The sequence below is a fragment of the Castor canadensis genome, chromosome 3, assembly GCF_047511655.1.
Source record: "Castor canadensis chromosome 3, mCasCan1.hap1v2, whole genome shotgun sequence".
NCBI lineage: Eukaryota > Metazoa > Chordata > Mammalia > Rodentia > Castoridae > Castor > Castor canadensis.
In genome coordinates, this window is record NC_133388.1 from 115540759 (window position 1) to 115557393 (window position 16635).

Consider the following 16635-nt stretch of genomic DNA (forward strand, 5'->3'; position numbering starts at 1 on the left):
TGATCATACTAAAGTCTGTTAAATTACATACTAACAATGCAATAAAACTCCATTGACTATTTCGCCAATGTTAGGAATTTTTGTACTGGTAAAGTGCTGCAATTTCTTTTTGAGTTTGTTTGCTTTTTATGTGTGTAATTTATGTATCAAATTTGTAGCAATTGTGCAAAAGTAGCTAATGCTCAAGGGTGAAGTCAGCTCTTTTGAGTATCCTGGTGAATTTCTTTTTCTAGTCTAAGCTACTTCCTAGGTTATCAAGAATGATAGAGATATTAAAAGTGAAGTTATTGAGAGCCATAAGCAAACTACCGACCAAACTTTCTTTTCAGTCTGAAACTCTATTCATTTAATAACTATGAAGTTGATAAAATTCCCATCAATCACTAAAAAAAATATGGATACATCACAAATCAATACACAGTTCTTATTGGTTTAATTTTTTTCTAGCTATGAGATATTGTTAACCAGTGGATGCCTATATTTGTTAATAATTTTCCTAGACAGATATTTTAAATCACAAAATATTATATTCAACATAAGTATACATAGGTATAAGATTGTTGTAAAACCTAAGTTATTGGGAGCAAAGTTGCAGATTATTTTTGCAAATAATTAAATATAATTCTGGATGTGCAAAACCTTTTCTTCAAGCGTTCCTTATGGAACATCTTGTAAACTATAATTAACTAATCCTCTGTCTTTGGATCATAATTCTAAATGTTTGGAATTACACTGTTACTTTCTGCAGTATAATTGCAAATTCCTTACACTAAATGTATATTTTAATTTTGAGAATTAGAGGCAAGACAGAAAGGGAGATCCCACAATTCTTGCATTATAGTCACTAAAATGAGATGCAGAAAAAAAAAAGAAATGACAAGGGATGAATACTATTACGTAGATATGTTTTGCAAGTGAAAAAATAATCTAAATAGGAGAATTAAGTTATTTTGAGAAAATGAATTATTTAAAAAGCTTTTTTTTGATGGCATTGGAGTTTGAACTCAGTGCCTGCTTCACACTTGCTAGACAGGCACTCTACTGCTTGAGTCACTCTGCCAGTATTTTTTGTGCTGAATTTTTCAAGATAGAGTTTCAGGAACTATTTGCAAGTTCTGGCCTCGAACCCAAAGATCCTCCTGATCTCTGCCTCCTGAGTAGCTAGGATTACAGGTGTGAGCCATAAGCACCTGGCTATTTGTTTTAATTTTGGAAAAAAAATGACAAAACTGAAAACACTATTATCACTGTTCTTTTTCTGCTTCTATCTAGGAAGAAGAAGAAAGAAAAGGCAAGGAAAGCTGTTACTTTAATTACTCCCTACAATCAAATAATGATGGAGAATTGTCCATTTTTGACCAAAAGTAAGATGTAAAGCATTTGAATAGTGACTGGCACATAGGGAGATTTTTATGGTAGTGTGGTTTTGTTATTTACTATTAAAAACTTTATTATCTTTACAAGCATAATTAAACAATATTATCATGCTTATTGTTTTCATTATTATTGTTGTTACTTGATAGATGCAATGAAGATGCAGGATTTTTTCTCCCTGTACTACTGGAGTTTGAACACTCGGAGCCTGGCATTTGCTAAGTAGTCACTCTACCACTTGAGCTACATACTAAGCCCAAGATGCAGAAAATGTTGAAAAACTTCTAATATGTAAGTTAAACTATGCATCAGTTTTAGAAAACCTACAAATTAATAATGTAGAAGTTTCCATTTAAACAAATGGTTGCTGAACCTTGTTCTAACATACATATGATATATTGATGCTCTTACTTGGAGTTATAAGTAGTTTCATTGTTTAGACATTAAGAAGGTTCAAGGACTTTTGTTAGCTATGCTTCAAATAACATGGAGTCAAAAGAAACAGTTCAGAGTATTAGTAATCTTTGTCTTCAATAATACATTTTATTTTTCTACTATCTTTCTTCTGCAGCTTTTAACACTAGCAAATATACATATACATTTATGGAGCAGAGTGAAGGAGAGAGACTAGATTTAAAGGGGAGAAGAATCATCTATGTTTATTTAATAAATTTGGAAATAAAGAAAATATAAACATAGATCCATAATCTCATAAAACAAACTAATTATTCCAATATAAATACACTTAGTTCTGTATTATCATAGGTCCTGAATTTGCTGTTTGTTTCTATTTTGATATTCCATAAATCAGAATTAATATTTTTGTAAGACCATTTTCATAGTTATGGATGAAGTTATTGAATTAAAGTCCTGGATAACTCTCAAAATCACATAGGATGTTAAGTGGTGGAGCAAGGACTAAATAGCAAGAATGGTTTTAAATTAATGTTTTTAACCACTCTATCTTACTTCATGTCTTCCTATCACACATCACTCACACACACACACACACACACACACACACACACACACACACGCCCATGTGGCTTTATTTAACTTTGTTTAATGTTCATCCTTCTCTAAAACAGGTAGCAATCAAATCTTTTCCTTTCCTTTCTCTTAGATAATATCCCACGGGGTCTCTGGTATACCGTGATGTTTGGTGAAATGACTCAATACAATTAAAATTATTGAATGACAGGTCTGTCCTTAGAGATCTTCTGTTAATTTGGAGTGAACCAAAGAAAGACAGTACTTTACAGTGGCCATAAATAAGCCACGAACCACATCAGTTTGTGTACCAGCTTAAAACTCTCCACAAATACTGGTGTGTACTTTACTATTGTGGCCATTTTACTAAACTTACTCAACTTAGCAAGTTTGATCAAACAGTTATTAATAAGGACAGCCTCACATTCAGGCATGACAATTCTTGGACACTTTGGTATCAAGGCAATAGTCAAGACCTGAGTTAAAAATTCATGTTCATGGCATCAAGCATTTTGATAATAGGTGAAACCAAAGAAAAATACCAACTTTCTCAAGGAAAGCAAAAAAACTAAGAACAAGCATGGAATATATAAGCATTGAAGACATAGGTGGAAAAAGAAACAGAAGGAAAATGTGCGAGGTAGGGTATATTAAGCTATGGGTGCTTGCAGCAGGGATGGAGTAGCCCACAGCCGAAGGGTTGCCACCTGCAGTTTCAGAATGGAAGGTGAGGTATTGCCAAATTTGTAACTATGAGTTTCAGTGAGGAAATTAGGCCTTGAATTGAATGCAAGCACCCATGGAAATCTAGAATAGTATTAGCAAAGTTTTGGACTTGGGAAATAAATTTTAGAGGTAGAGGTTTGAGGAGGAATTCTGTATAATGAAATGGAGATAGTGGTATAAAACTTTTTGATATATATAAAGTTGGAAAAATAAAAAGAATAACTTTCAAGTGTGAGACAAGGTCAAAAGTATTTTTTTCCTCCATTGGACTGACAGAAAAGTAAGAACTTTATATCTAGAGGTGAAAAGTTCTAGTCAAGAGAATGAGGTTAAAAATAGAAGTGAGAAAAATGAAGTATCACTACTAGAAGGAATTATTGGGAGACATAATAAAAAATAACAAAATACAAAATAATGTATTTTTGGAAACTGCATTGTTAACTATTGAGTAAGAAACTTGACACACACACGTGCGCACTCTCACTGAGAACAATTAGAAAAGGCAGTAAGATGCCAGAAGTTGTTTGAAAGAAATTAGAAAATTTCTACCATATCTAGGACTTAAAAGGTGAGATCCCAAGGAAAAGGATGGCTTACACAGGAGAGTGTGAGTTTATGAATGCCACATTTCCCCTTAAGTATTTCCCTATTTTTAGTTACAGGAAATTATAACAAGCAGACAGAGGACAGATGCTAACAGGAAGAGAAATCAGCAAACTTTGAGCAATCTCATAGTAGGAAGAATAAAATATTAGAATATGTAGGTCAAGATGATCAAGAGGAAAGGGGTCAAGATCTTAAAGAATAGGGTGGAACACAGATATGAAAGTAATATTTACATCTTCTGTCCCATCAACCTATATAGTGAGCAGCATGACAGTAATCTACATAGTGAAGCGAATAATAAGCAAAACAAAAGATGAATTGTTAGAAGTCCAAATAGTAGCATTCTTTGGGATGAGTAATGAGCAGATGGGGATACAGGAAGGATTTATAAAGACATTTGGGGGTCATCTCTTTGATGCAAATCACATCCTTATAGCCTACCTTTATTTTCTTTCATTAATTCCTGTGTATAAATTCTTGCTAACAATCCTTTGTCTTAAACTCTGCCTTTTGAAGAAACTGAAGCTAATCTTATTGGTACTTTTGGGAAAAGTTTCTCAGGATAGATTCTGGAATAGGACCACTGATCAATTAGAAGAAAATCAAATATTACTGCAGATGAAATTAGAGTATTGATAATCACTCAATGTATAATAACATTACAGTTCCTAAAAGCTGACCAGTGGTTGACTATGACAAGGTAGAAATTTAAAATGAAGCATTGGTTTAAGCACTAGTGTGGCATGTGATTGTTAAGATGGCCTAACAATTATCTGGCTTTGTTCAAGATTTTATAATCATTGAAGAAGATAATAGCACACCCAGATTAACCAACTATCAACTCAATTCACCCTAGGAAAAAACAAAGATCTCCCACAGCAACATTTAAAGGGACTTATATCTTGCAACTAGAGGACAGAATGTACTAAAAACGAGATCCAGAATATAATTGTAAGAGGAGCCAAGTACAAGTAGAGGTAAAAGCCTGCTTTAATAGGCCTCCTATGGCAATATTAGAGAACTGATAAATTTGCACAAGCTAGGCAATAGTGCTTAATGACAGAAACAAGATGGGTGCAATGACAGCTCTAAGGGATGCAGGTGCTCTGGACTAAACATTTGTGTCCATCACTCCAAATTCACATTTGAAGTCCTAAATCCCACAGTGATGGTATTCTGAATAGACTAAGACATCAAGTGATCAAAGTAAGCAAATATGGTATTACTTGACTTGCCCAGAGGAAAATAAGATCAGCTTTAAAGCAAAAAATTTAATTGAACAAAAACAATGGAAAGATGCAATTCTTCCCCCACCTGTCAAATTTAAGCCAGTACACTGACCAGACACTTAAAAGAAAAAGGACCAAAATAATCCCATATGGGAAAAGATCTTAAAAAGCACTTTGCATATTCACAATGAATATCATCCCAATCTTTACCAAAGGGAACTAAAGCCATTTTCCAGAATATAAAGCAATATAAAATGTTGGCTCTATTCACCAATGTTCAGAGATTGAACATTGTCAATGTGTGTGTCAAACCAATGATCAGAGGAAGCACTCACAAAATGCTTGTTGGAAGGCAGGACGGTATCTCCTGTAGATGATAAGGGTAGCTCTTCAAGTTAGTCATTCCATGCCTGCACCTTGGCCTTTCCAATAGAGTGGTCAGAACAACAGTGTAGAGCCTATAACTGGTCCAAAAGTATGGACACCATCAATACAAACTAATTGCTATGGGACCTAGACTATTGTAATTTGTTCATAGAGAAAAACAAATTTAAGGAGTTATGGAAAATGCTTAAAATATGCACTTGACTTTCAGATTGGGGGCCATGGGAGTTGCTGGTAGGAGATGAGTATGCAAGAAAATACAGCTGATGGCAGGAGGTCATAGACTTTGTAATAAAGCAGTAAAATTAAGTGACCACACAGCTCAATGTCAATTAATTAATGTAGACCTCTCCTCTGAACCAATTCCATCTTCAAACACCGGAGGCTGTACATTTTCCTAGGGTTGTTGCACAATCACTGTAAATGCCAAGAGTCCAAAACTAAATTCATCGTCTTCCCCCAGCATATTCCTGAGATATTTTTTGCTTCTTAAAATCTCCCCACCATCTACACAGAAATCAGAAATATCTGAACCACAAAAAATAAGTCTTCTAATTTTTATGTGGTATCCACTCCTATAACTCCATATACTCCCTTCTTCAAATTCAATCAAACTGTTCATTTTAAAAGCAAATTCGATGCAATGGCCCCACCTTCCTCTTGCTTCCTTCAGTTTCCACTCCACTGGGATGAAATATTTTCTTTTAGGATGAAGTCAAATTACTTATTACAATATCTCCGAAGTACAACCGGACTTTTTGCCTCTCAGAGATGCTCTCATTCCTGGGTCTTTTGACATTGTATTAATCAACTTTCTGCCACTGTGTGAGAGCACTTCTAAGGAGAAAGGGTTTATTTTTTCTCACAGTCTCAGAGGTTTCAATTCATGGTTTCCTGGCCTTCTTTCTTTGACCCTGTCACGAAGCAGTATATCATGGAAGAAGAAGTGGATGATAGAGGAAGTCTGTTCACCTCATAATATCCAGGAAACTGAGAGAAAAAGAGGAGGAGCCAGGATCCCAATGTCTCCTTCAAAGGCACGCTCTCAGTGAACTAACGTCTATCCACCAGGCCCCACTTCCTAAATGTTCCACCACCTCCTCATACTACTACAGGCCCAGGACCAAGCCCTCAGTACATAGGCCTTTAGTGGACATTCAAGATCCAAACTATAGCAGAGATGCTATTTTTTCTGCCTTACGGATTTTTCACCAACTCTGATTCACTAACTCATTTTCTGTACCTGAGGTCCAATGTTACCCTCTAAGGGGTGTTTTCATGAACTTAGATTGATGTCTATTGCTGTGGATCCCTATACTTCTCCATTTGTAGAAAGCATAGTTATAGTGAATAGTTGTTCAATATTTGTATAATATATTGAAAAGTAGATCCTTTGAGGAAAAAAAATCTTTCATTCATTATTGTCTGGTTCAAGATTTGTTAAATGGATTCAAGACTTGTGTTGTCTCCCACAGCCCCCTTCTGCTGCTCCATAATCTTCTAATCTGGTGAGCTGGGTTGGAAAAACAGATGGAAACCTCAGTGACTGAAATCTTTATACCAAAAAAATATGAATTTTCAAAATCCATAAGTAAGCGCTACAAATAAGTTATTGTGGGGATACATGAATGTAGTGATTATGCAGGGTACTGCTTCAGGGACGATCTAAGTGTTGAGATAGGTTTTATAGAAGGAGAGAAACTTGATCTGACAGGAAGAATTAGGATCAGAAAATCCCCCAAAGAAAAAAATTTTCAGACTCATACACTCAGCAAACATAGTTACAGGCATACAAAGATAAATATCCTTAAGCTCTTCTATCGGATGCTAAAAACACACAGGAGGGAAGAAACAACACATCACACTAATGAAATGTGAGCAGCTCTCTGCACACAGTTTTACACTGTATTATACTGCATTTGGCTGAATACCTGCATAAAAAGGCCAAAGCTACAAGGGTTCATTTCTTCCTTGTAATGAGAAATCTAGGCTAGATGAGTCTGGAGCTATTTAGAGAGTCAACGTCAAAGGTTTCAATCTGCCACCATGTGATTTTATACGCTTTTGGGTCCTGATTGTACAAACACAGCAGCAATGCTAGGAGTTTTTTCTGACATAAAAATGCCCACAATGTGCATGCCTCTTGTGGCTCGTGTATGTTGGGCAGGTAGGGTGAGAGGTGCAAAGGTTTGCTAGGAGTCTCTGATTAACATGGAGTAACACAGTCATGCTTCAGTGTGGAGCAGACTGTGAAGGTAACTGGCATTTCCTACCCTGAGAACTGGCGAACCTCTATAAGCAAAGAAATGCAACACCCATGGGTGCTGAGGTCTATCAAGAGTGTGTGAAAATTCATATATCCCACTTTTATTATTAGCTCTGGTTGAACAAGGAGCACCAACAATTTGCTATGAAACACAAAGCTGTTCCTGGAACTGGGAAACACTGAATAGAATGATGGAAAAATAAACACAGTATATGTATTATATATATATCACATTTATATATATAACTCCATTTTGTATATGTAAATACATATATATGTGTGTGTGTATATATATATATATATATATATATATACACACACACATATATATACTCACCCATAAGAAAGAATGAAACTATGTGGTTTGAAAGTAAATGGATACAATTGGAGGACATCATGTTAAATGAAGTAAGCCAGGCTCAGAAAAACAAAGGCCTCATTTTTTCTCTCACATGTGGAAAACAGATCCAAAAGATAAACATATGCACAAAAACAAACATGATCGTAAGCAAACTTATATGATGAATATGTTTGTAGTAGTGGAGCTATTCTATGGAGCTCGGGGAAGGAGGGAAAGGGAAAAGAAATGATAGTACATCAGTAATATAATATATAACATCTGTGAAGGCAGAGGATATAACAGTATGTACTGAAGGCTGGTGAATAATGGTGGTAGGGAGGGAAGGGTGAGGGAGAGTAAGGGAAGGAGTTGACCTGACCACAGTAAAGTACACCCACAGTGGGGATACATCAAGAAACCCCTTTGAACATCAACTTAGAGATTAATAACGAAAGCCACTGTACAGCGTGAGGAGGTACTTGTGGGAGAGGAGAGGGTGAACAAAGGAGATTAAGATGAGGGAGTATGACTGATGGACTTCATATACCTATACAAAATAGAATAATGAAGCCTCTTGGAATTGCTTTGAGTGGGGTGAGAGGCGATTGGGGAGGAGATTATGGGGGCAATCTAATCAATGTACAATGTGAGGCTCTCCAGAATTGTCACAATGAATCCCTCCTATACAGCAAATATATCCTTTAAAAAAGTCAAGCAACAGTTTGAGGTTAATAAACTTAATGTTTATAGCTCTTAAGAAAACTATTCCAAGTCTACCTGGACAGTGCAGACTAGCCATAAAATGTGTGTTCATATTCAAGGCCCTCTACATATTGAACTTTACCATCTCCTGTTCCATTTCCCATTATTTTGCAGCTATCAATACATTGTTTACATATTTAAACATAATTTTATTTCACATTATTTACTCAAAATTTGAACTCCCCAGTGCCCTGTCAACCTATGAAATTATCTTCTAATCAAAAGGAAACATGCCTTCTATGATGGTTTGAATAATAGCACCTAGTTATAAAGCTATACTAACCAGGAAGAAAGAAAAACAATAAATAACTAACTTTTATTAACATAGAAGCAAAATTGTAAATAAAATGCTAGCAAATTGACAATTTTTAACGTAATAATGTACCACAATTGAGTAACTTTGTTTTAAGAAAAAATATTTACAATGACAAGTTTCACTAAAGGAATACATTCAAAAATAGCAAAGGAGAAAAGCTTTATTTACTCGATTGTGCCTGAAATGGCATTTGAGATAATACATTTCTTGCTAAATATCTATAGTAAGCACAAAAAGGAAGTTTAATTAAAAGAAAATGTCTTTAAAAAGCCATCAATATTATGCATAACAATAAAGTCAACATAAGACTTATTTTCACATAACATAAATGTCAGCATGAAAAAAACCAAGTTCCTTGCATGTACCTCCAAGAGCAGCACTGCATTACTGTGACTTTTTCAGAACATACTCTTATGGAAAAGCCATTTTTTTCCTCTTTGCATCATCTGTACCGTTATGGGAAAGAGGCCAAGGAAAGACACCAGACAAAGTAGGAAGACATAGTAAAGGAAGTCCCTATTAAATAAGCAGAGAAAGGAAATGCTGTGCCTTCCTCTTGCAAAGGACTGTGGGAAGGAGATGCAAGCAGCAGAGAGAGTCCAAGGCTGAAATTGTGGGTTTTAACCTCCTCCTGTCTGTGGGACTGTAATGAAGAGGAAGGGCGAGAACAATGAAATAGGAGATGTCTAAGTAGGAAGAAGGAACTGTGGTTCACTTTCTATTTGGACATAAGGTTACGTCACTTCATTTCACAAATGTTACTTAGTTTTTAACAGATTTTAGGTCTTTACAGGTGAGCAAAAATTGAAGCATGAAACATCAGAAAACCTTCTCCATCAGCAGCTCTGCACAGCCCCTCGGTTGGAGTGGAGGTTACCCATATTTTAAAGAAATACAATCCACTCTGTTCTGGTGGGATCCTAGCAATTTGAAGTCCAAGGTGAAATTACTGTGTGCCAAGTGCACCTCATGTACCAGACAGAAGTTTTCTTTCCTCACTTATTTGGCATTTTCTTAAAAGTATCTTTTTGATTATAACCATCGATTCACATTTTGCCCCAGGCTCCCAGCTCTTATCTGTAAAACTACTTTGTTAGGAGAGACAGGAGCATTGTGGCCTCAGTATCTGTAGCATGATTATGTAGAGGGCCTCTCAACGCTTTCCCTTCTCTTTATCATACCCATTGGGAAGCACAGTGGAGAGTCTGTGTGGGCTGGCACTCTACGTGAAATGCCCCTTCACTCCTGTGTGGCAAAGGAAAAAGCCAAAGCTTGCCCAAAGTTCAAAGAGGGAATGAGCAAGGAACATGATAGGAAAAAGGTGCCAAAATGGGAAGAAATTAGCCAGTAACCCCCTACTCGAAATTAAGGTAGACTATCCATAAAAGACCTGCCCATGGATACAGGAACCCATCACTCTACTACCCACGTGTCCGGTCTCTCACACACTCAGGTCATCCTAAAGAAGATGGAAAAACACAAAAACCATCCTGTTTTCCCTCCTAATTGGCAAATCATCCAAAAGAAAGTGTTTTAGTTGACAGAAACTGAGATAATACTGAAATGATATGAAATAGACACCTTTTCTTTAAAAATTTTAGGAGCTTTTAAAATAATGTGGCTAAACAAAAATTTAATATATTAAATTGTTTTTCTACACAACATAGAAAATAAAGACACTCATCATGTGTGCATATAACCCTACTATTAAACGTATCAACTTTCCAAACAATAGCCTACAAATCAATCAAGAGCAGAAAAATATTAAGTAGGAGAAACTCAGTAATTTTTAATTCCAGCTACTGAGGAGGTGGAGGCAGCTAGATCACAAGTTCAAGGCCAGGCTGGGCAAAGTTAGTGAGATCCTATCTCAAAAACAAAAAGCGTAGTTCAAGTGGGAGAGCACTTGTGAGCTTGGATTCAATCTCCATTACCAAGAAAAAAAATTAAAACCTCTTACCATGGCATGTCCACAGCAGCCAAGTTATGGACTCAATCTAGGTATTCATCAATGAGTAAAGGAAAAGTGGTATATGTGCACAGCACAGCATTATTAGACATAGAGAAGTGCAAGATCACGCAGTTCTCAGGGAAATATGTGGGCCTAGAGAGCATTGTGTTAGGAAAAATAGCTAAATTAAGAAAGAAAAATACCATGTTTCCTCTCATAGGTGGAATTTGTAGGTTTTTTTTAATAAAGAAGACATGAAAGTAGAAATTAGAAGGTAGACTGTTTGGAAAGAGAAAGAAGTCTAGGGGGAGGAGAGAGAGGGAGGACAAGAACTGGTAATGGAGGATGATAGGATCAATGTACATTATATGTATGTATGAAAATGTCATAATGAAATCCATTACTTTGTACAATTAATTTATACTAACTTTGAAATTATATTTTTGTCTAAAAAAAGAAGTAAATCCTCAATAATTTCTCATGTTCATCTAAATACATAAAATTTATAGGTTATTAGGAAAGTGTATATTTTAAGATACAATAAATAATTCAATAAGTATAAAAAAGGAGGTTATTAACCTTTCTATAGATGGGTAGATAAAGTTAGAGAAGGATAGTTAATATTATGCGGGAAATAATTTTTAAAGAGGTTTTATATATTTCTTTTGAGATACTGGGGTTTGAACTCAGAGCTTTGAGCTTGCTAAGCAAATGCTCTACTGATTAAACAATGTCTCCAACCATAAGGAGTTTTTAAATTTATCTGTTGGAGACATTAAATGGAAATCTCACTAAACACAGAATTTTGCTTGCATTTACCTCTGCTTATATTGTGTGTGTAGCAAGAGTAGCTGTGTACACAGATTTTTAGCACTACGCATGTGCACACAATAGAAAATGTCAAGCTGTAAGTTATTTTTACTCATTTGGTGATCCAGTAACACTTTGTTTCTGTTATGGAATTGTACCATTGCCTTATATTTCTTTCTATGTACACATACAATTCTCACTTGGGTATTATCTACATAGTGTTTATTCATCTTCCTCATTTTTATTATTATAATTTAACCCAATTTAGTGAATACTTCTTTGCTTTGATAAACCTGTGCAGGCGTTTAACTGTCAACACCAGATATAGAACAACTGCAAAGCCAAAACACATTGCCTTTTGCTTTTTGTTGTCAAGCCCTCCCCACTCCTCCAGCCCCCGGCAGCCATGGGTATGTTTCCCCTCGCTATAGTTTTGCATTGAAAGAATGTCATATGTGTGGTACAGCAAAAGGAGCTGGAGGTATATGGAGCCTATTGCTTCTACAGCCACATTGAAAAAACAACAGGAGCTCAAATCAAGAGAGAGAAAATGATACAATCAAGAAATGTGGTAGATATGAGATGCACTGGGCATGTTGCTTTAGAGTCAACAGTTTTTTAACAAGCAGAAAGGGACACTGCAATAATAAAAGTATAGTATGATACTATTCATGGTAACACAGTCATTGTTATTTTGTAATGTACAAATTGCATGTGCTATCCTTTTATAGGACCGGAAATGCAGCAAGCTTATTGACACGAGCATCATTGTAAACGTGAGTGATGCATGGGACATGATGACAGCTGTGTTGACACTAGGTAACAGGAATTTTCCAGCTTCATTATCATCTTATGGGACCACTGTCCACCATTTTATATGCAGTTCGTCCTTGACTAAAACCTCTTTACATAGCATATTGAGCCCTGAGAGCATTCCTCTAGCTCATAATTACCACGCTTGTAAGAATATATAACCGAGAACAAATAAAAAAGAAGTGATTCCTGATCTCTGAGGATGAGGGAGGTATATTCCTCTAGAAGGGAAGAATAATCTGTATAAAATGTAATCATGTTCATTCCAAAAATGCTCTCTGCTGTCTGGCAGGGAGAGGTTTGCAAATAAGCTGCCTTTAGGAAAATGGTTTTTGTCTTCAATATAGATTTAAGCACAGTGACAGTGAAAATTCTGCTTTGTCCTCCTAGAGGCTCTTGTCTGTGTGTGTACCGCTTTTGGTTCAAGGAGGGCCACAGACTGGACAGTGAATTTGAAGACAACCTTCCTTTCTCTCCAGTGCCCAAACTTTGAAAAGAGCCACTTGACACTATGCTGTTTCTCTTAGACTGTTTTATTCATCCTTCTTTCCCATCCCACTCAAAACACTGATTTTTCTGAAATTACCAATTTAGAAATCTAGGAGTATCTCAAGGTGAGGAAAAGAAGGGAACCTAAGATGAAACTGACCTCTGTGGTTGGGGTGGGGGGTGGGTCACAACTCCCCACATTTAAGGAAAGGGGTTCTGCCCATGCTTGTGACCTTGTGTGTTGTAAATGTTGCCAGTTTTATGTGGTCACTGAGCACTCTTAGATTCTGCTTTCAAACTCATTAACGCCAGGAGTGTGTTTTCAACTAGTTCTTTAAAAACAGGGCATGCATTTTCTGAGTCTCTCCAGACCTGAGAGAATTATTCTATTGACTTCAATCACCACACACAAATTGCAGGGAACAGTCTGGACTTCTCACCCCTCTCTAAAGCCTTTGGATTAGTTTTGATGGAAGCCTGTGTGGGCTGACTTCACTGACAAATCTATGTACCCTTTGTTCAGAATATACAGCTCTATTTTCAGGGCAGAAATGCTTTCAATAATATCTGTTGTGTTGTTGCTTCAGCTTCATCTGTCAAAATATCTCCTCAGATCCACTCCTCCTTTTAATTTTGCTTCGATTCTATTTCTTGTACAAGGCCTTTCCCCCCTGGTTTTGATAAGGGTTTCCTGGGCATTGCTCCTGTCGTTCACTGGCAGGCTGTCAGTCACAATGGACCAATGGTGTACCTGGAACATGCTGTATGCCCTTCCTTGGACATTCTAAGCCATCAGTCGACTCTTTCTCCACTGCCCTTTACCTATGGAGAGTCCATGTTCAAGTTCTTTAGTTTTGCTCTGTTTGCAGAGCGCACTACAATGACTGAACAAATCTTGGGGCTCCTGAGCTAAAACATAAGTGTTTAATAATATACCTAAGATCCACATAAATAAGAAAAACCAAAATACACATTCATTTCGGGGTTCAGAAACTTAATTTTCTCTTTAATGGTCAGTGGAATTAGGTACATAACACATATCCTGCAAACCGGCTTACTTGACCTGTCGCAAAGCAAGGAGGGAAGTCATTATCCTTCTATTGTCTGTCTAGACTCAGACATCTAAGAAAGATTTTAATCAGAAACCTAAGCAGGCATCTCCTTCCTGTGCCTTGGCAGCAGTTTCAAGGCACTGGCGTCCTTTTTTCCTCTAGTCCTCCCCTTTTACATCCTTACAGGCCAAACTCCTCCTGAGAGCAGCTAAAGCACAAGTTAGTTATCTCCTGAACTCATTTCTCTGGATGTGAATGAAATAAAGACCTCTGATCCATATTATTCCCCATAGCACATATCAATTAATTTATTCTTTTAGAGCACTCTTCCATGATCTTACACCTCTGCTCATTCTGTTTCTGCTCTTTCTTCCTTCCTTCAAATAAGTTGCTGCCTGAACCTATGTTTCAGAGACATCTGTTAATACCTACTTAGTCCCATCCAAATTCAAGGATGTGAGAAAGACATGGTTCCTTTTTACTGATCTCATTCCTAAACCATTTCCAACAATAAATCAAGCAGATGAAATTAGCCTCTTAGAAGATTTTTCTAGACATACCCTTTCTGAAATATGACAGTCAGAACTTGCTTACTATATTGAGGTTTTGAACATTTATTGAGCTCATTTAATTATAAATTCTTAATACTGCTTAGTAAAGTAATATACTTCTACTCTAAAATATGCATTTCCATGTATCAGGCTAGTCAGTTACTTTTGTATGTTCAGATGCATAAATGTACCATTTTATGAGAATTTATATTAATTTTCTCAATTGTCAATGGCTCATGCTTGTCATTAAAATATCTTTTTTCTTACTTCACATTTATAAAGTTTCAGGTTTTGTTAGGGCAGGTATCTTTTGTTCTAAGTTTAGAATAGTGTTGTAAAGTATGAGTTTAATAATTCATGAATAAATGAATGTTCAGACAGTAGTCAGGAAATGTCATGGCCATTTTTCAGGTTGTTTAAATTTATTCTCAATGGTTAATGAATTAAGTCTTGTCCTTGAAATGTCTTATTTTATTTTCATGTTCTTAAATGAAATATTTATTAGTGAATTCACTTGGGCTATCACTTTAGATTGGAAACTTGGAAACAATAACAGTGAGATGCAACAGTTCTTTTATTGTGCTGGTGACTGTAGAGTGACCATGTAATTATGTAATGCTTATCTGAAAAGTTTAAGCAATTAAAATAGACAGCTAGAATTTCCTGCTAAGAGATTGATGACTAACCAATAGTGATGGCATTTTCTAGAGAGATAAAGCACTATTATAATAGAATGACTGGATCATTTGCAAAAATACCCCGATTTACCAAAGATAAGGAGAATAATTTAATGATGTTTCTTTGTTTAATGTCCATGGACAATCTTTTCAGGGGATCATGCTTCTCTTTAGACAGACCCATCAATAATGACTCTTTAATTAAAGGCACTTTATCAGTTCATTGAATAGTTTCAGACTATTCCGAGGTAAATGGAGAAATCGGAAAGTTAGGAACTCAACAGAAGAATAAGCTGTCATCCCAAGAAGTCAGATGTCCAATAACATGTGAAAACTTTGAGTTGCAATGGGACATGTTTATTATGCAGCTTTGAAATGATTAGGAACAATGATTTGGACTTTTGCAAACTTCCCCTTCGCTTCCAGAATGTGATGTCTTACAAGCTGCTTCTCTCATGGGAGATATTGATGTCTTACAAGCTGCTTCTCTCATGGGAGATATTGACCTGACCACTGACCTTCAAATGAGATCTCAGGCTGCAAGGTCCATTGTCTCTCTGAATGCAGGGCTCAGACTTTAACCTTAGAGCATATTCCCCAAAGCCCCACAGGGCACACTTGACCACCTCTAGCATGAAGGATGTCATGCATCCCAAAGAATCCTCAGAGGGTGGCCGTGCAGCATGAGAACTGTACCTGTCCAGGTCTACCACAGTGTTAACTGTGCTTTCTGTCCAAAGGGCCTGCTTCCATCCCAGCAGCTGGACTTTAATCATTTTGGAACTTACATACTGTTAATATACCTGTCTACAGAGTCATTCACTGTGAAGCTAGTTCTCTTTATTCTCACCTTCTTAAAGCATTGTAAAGCTAAGAAAAAAATCTCTTTGTGTGGCAATAGAATATGTGATTCATGAACTCATGCTTTGGAAATCTCCTTATTTCCCCATATCCAACAAAGTAGAATGGCCAAAATGAAAATGCTTAATAATCAGGCACTCTAGTTTCAACGGACTATAATAAATACTCAAAGAGAAGCTAGTATGCATTAGGCACTGGGGGGTAGGGACACAGAGACGAATACAACACTGGCCAGTTTTGCTTCAGGAAGCTTCCAGTGACCTAGAGAGAAGAGATATGGATATCAGTGAATGCCCTCTCCCAAGAAAGAATTTAAGGTGGACACACTGAGGAGTTTTGACAAAGCAGATTTATTTAAGCAAAAGCTAGATTTTATTAAAGCAGAAATGATTATTCAGCAATAGTACCCCACCCCCGCCAAAGGAAACTGGGGGTAGT

At 36.4% G+C, this 16635-nt stretch overlaps 1 protein-coding gene across 1 annotated transcript in view; it reads right to left on the reverse strand.

Moving 5' to 3' along the window:
* Positions 1-16112, reverse strand: part of LOC141421434 (uncharacterized) — a 30701-nt gene extending 14589 nt beyond the window's left edge. The window contains exon 1 of the mRNA XM_074066990.1: positions 15855-16112. Within this exon, the coding sequence (XP_073923091.1) occupies positions 15855-16112 (258 nt within the window). The remainder of the gene's footprint in view (positions 1-15854) is intronic.
* Positions 16113-16635: the final 523 nt, after the last annotated feature.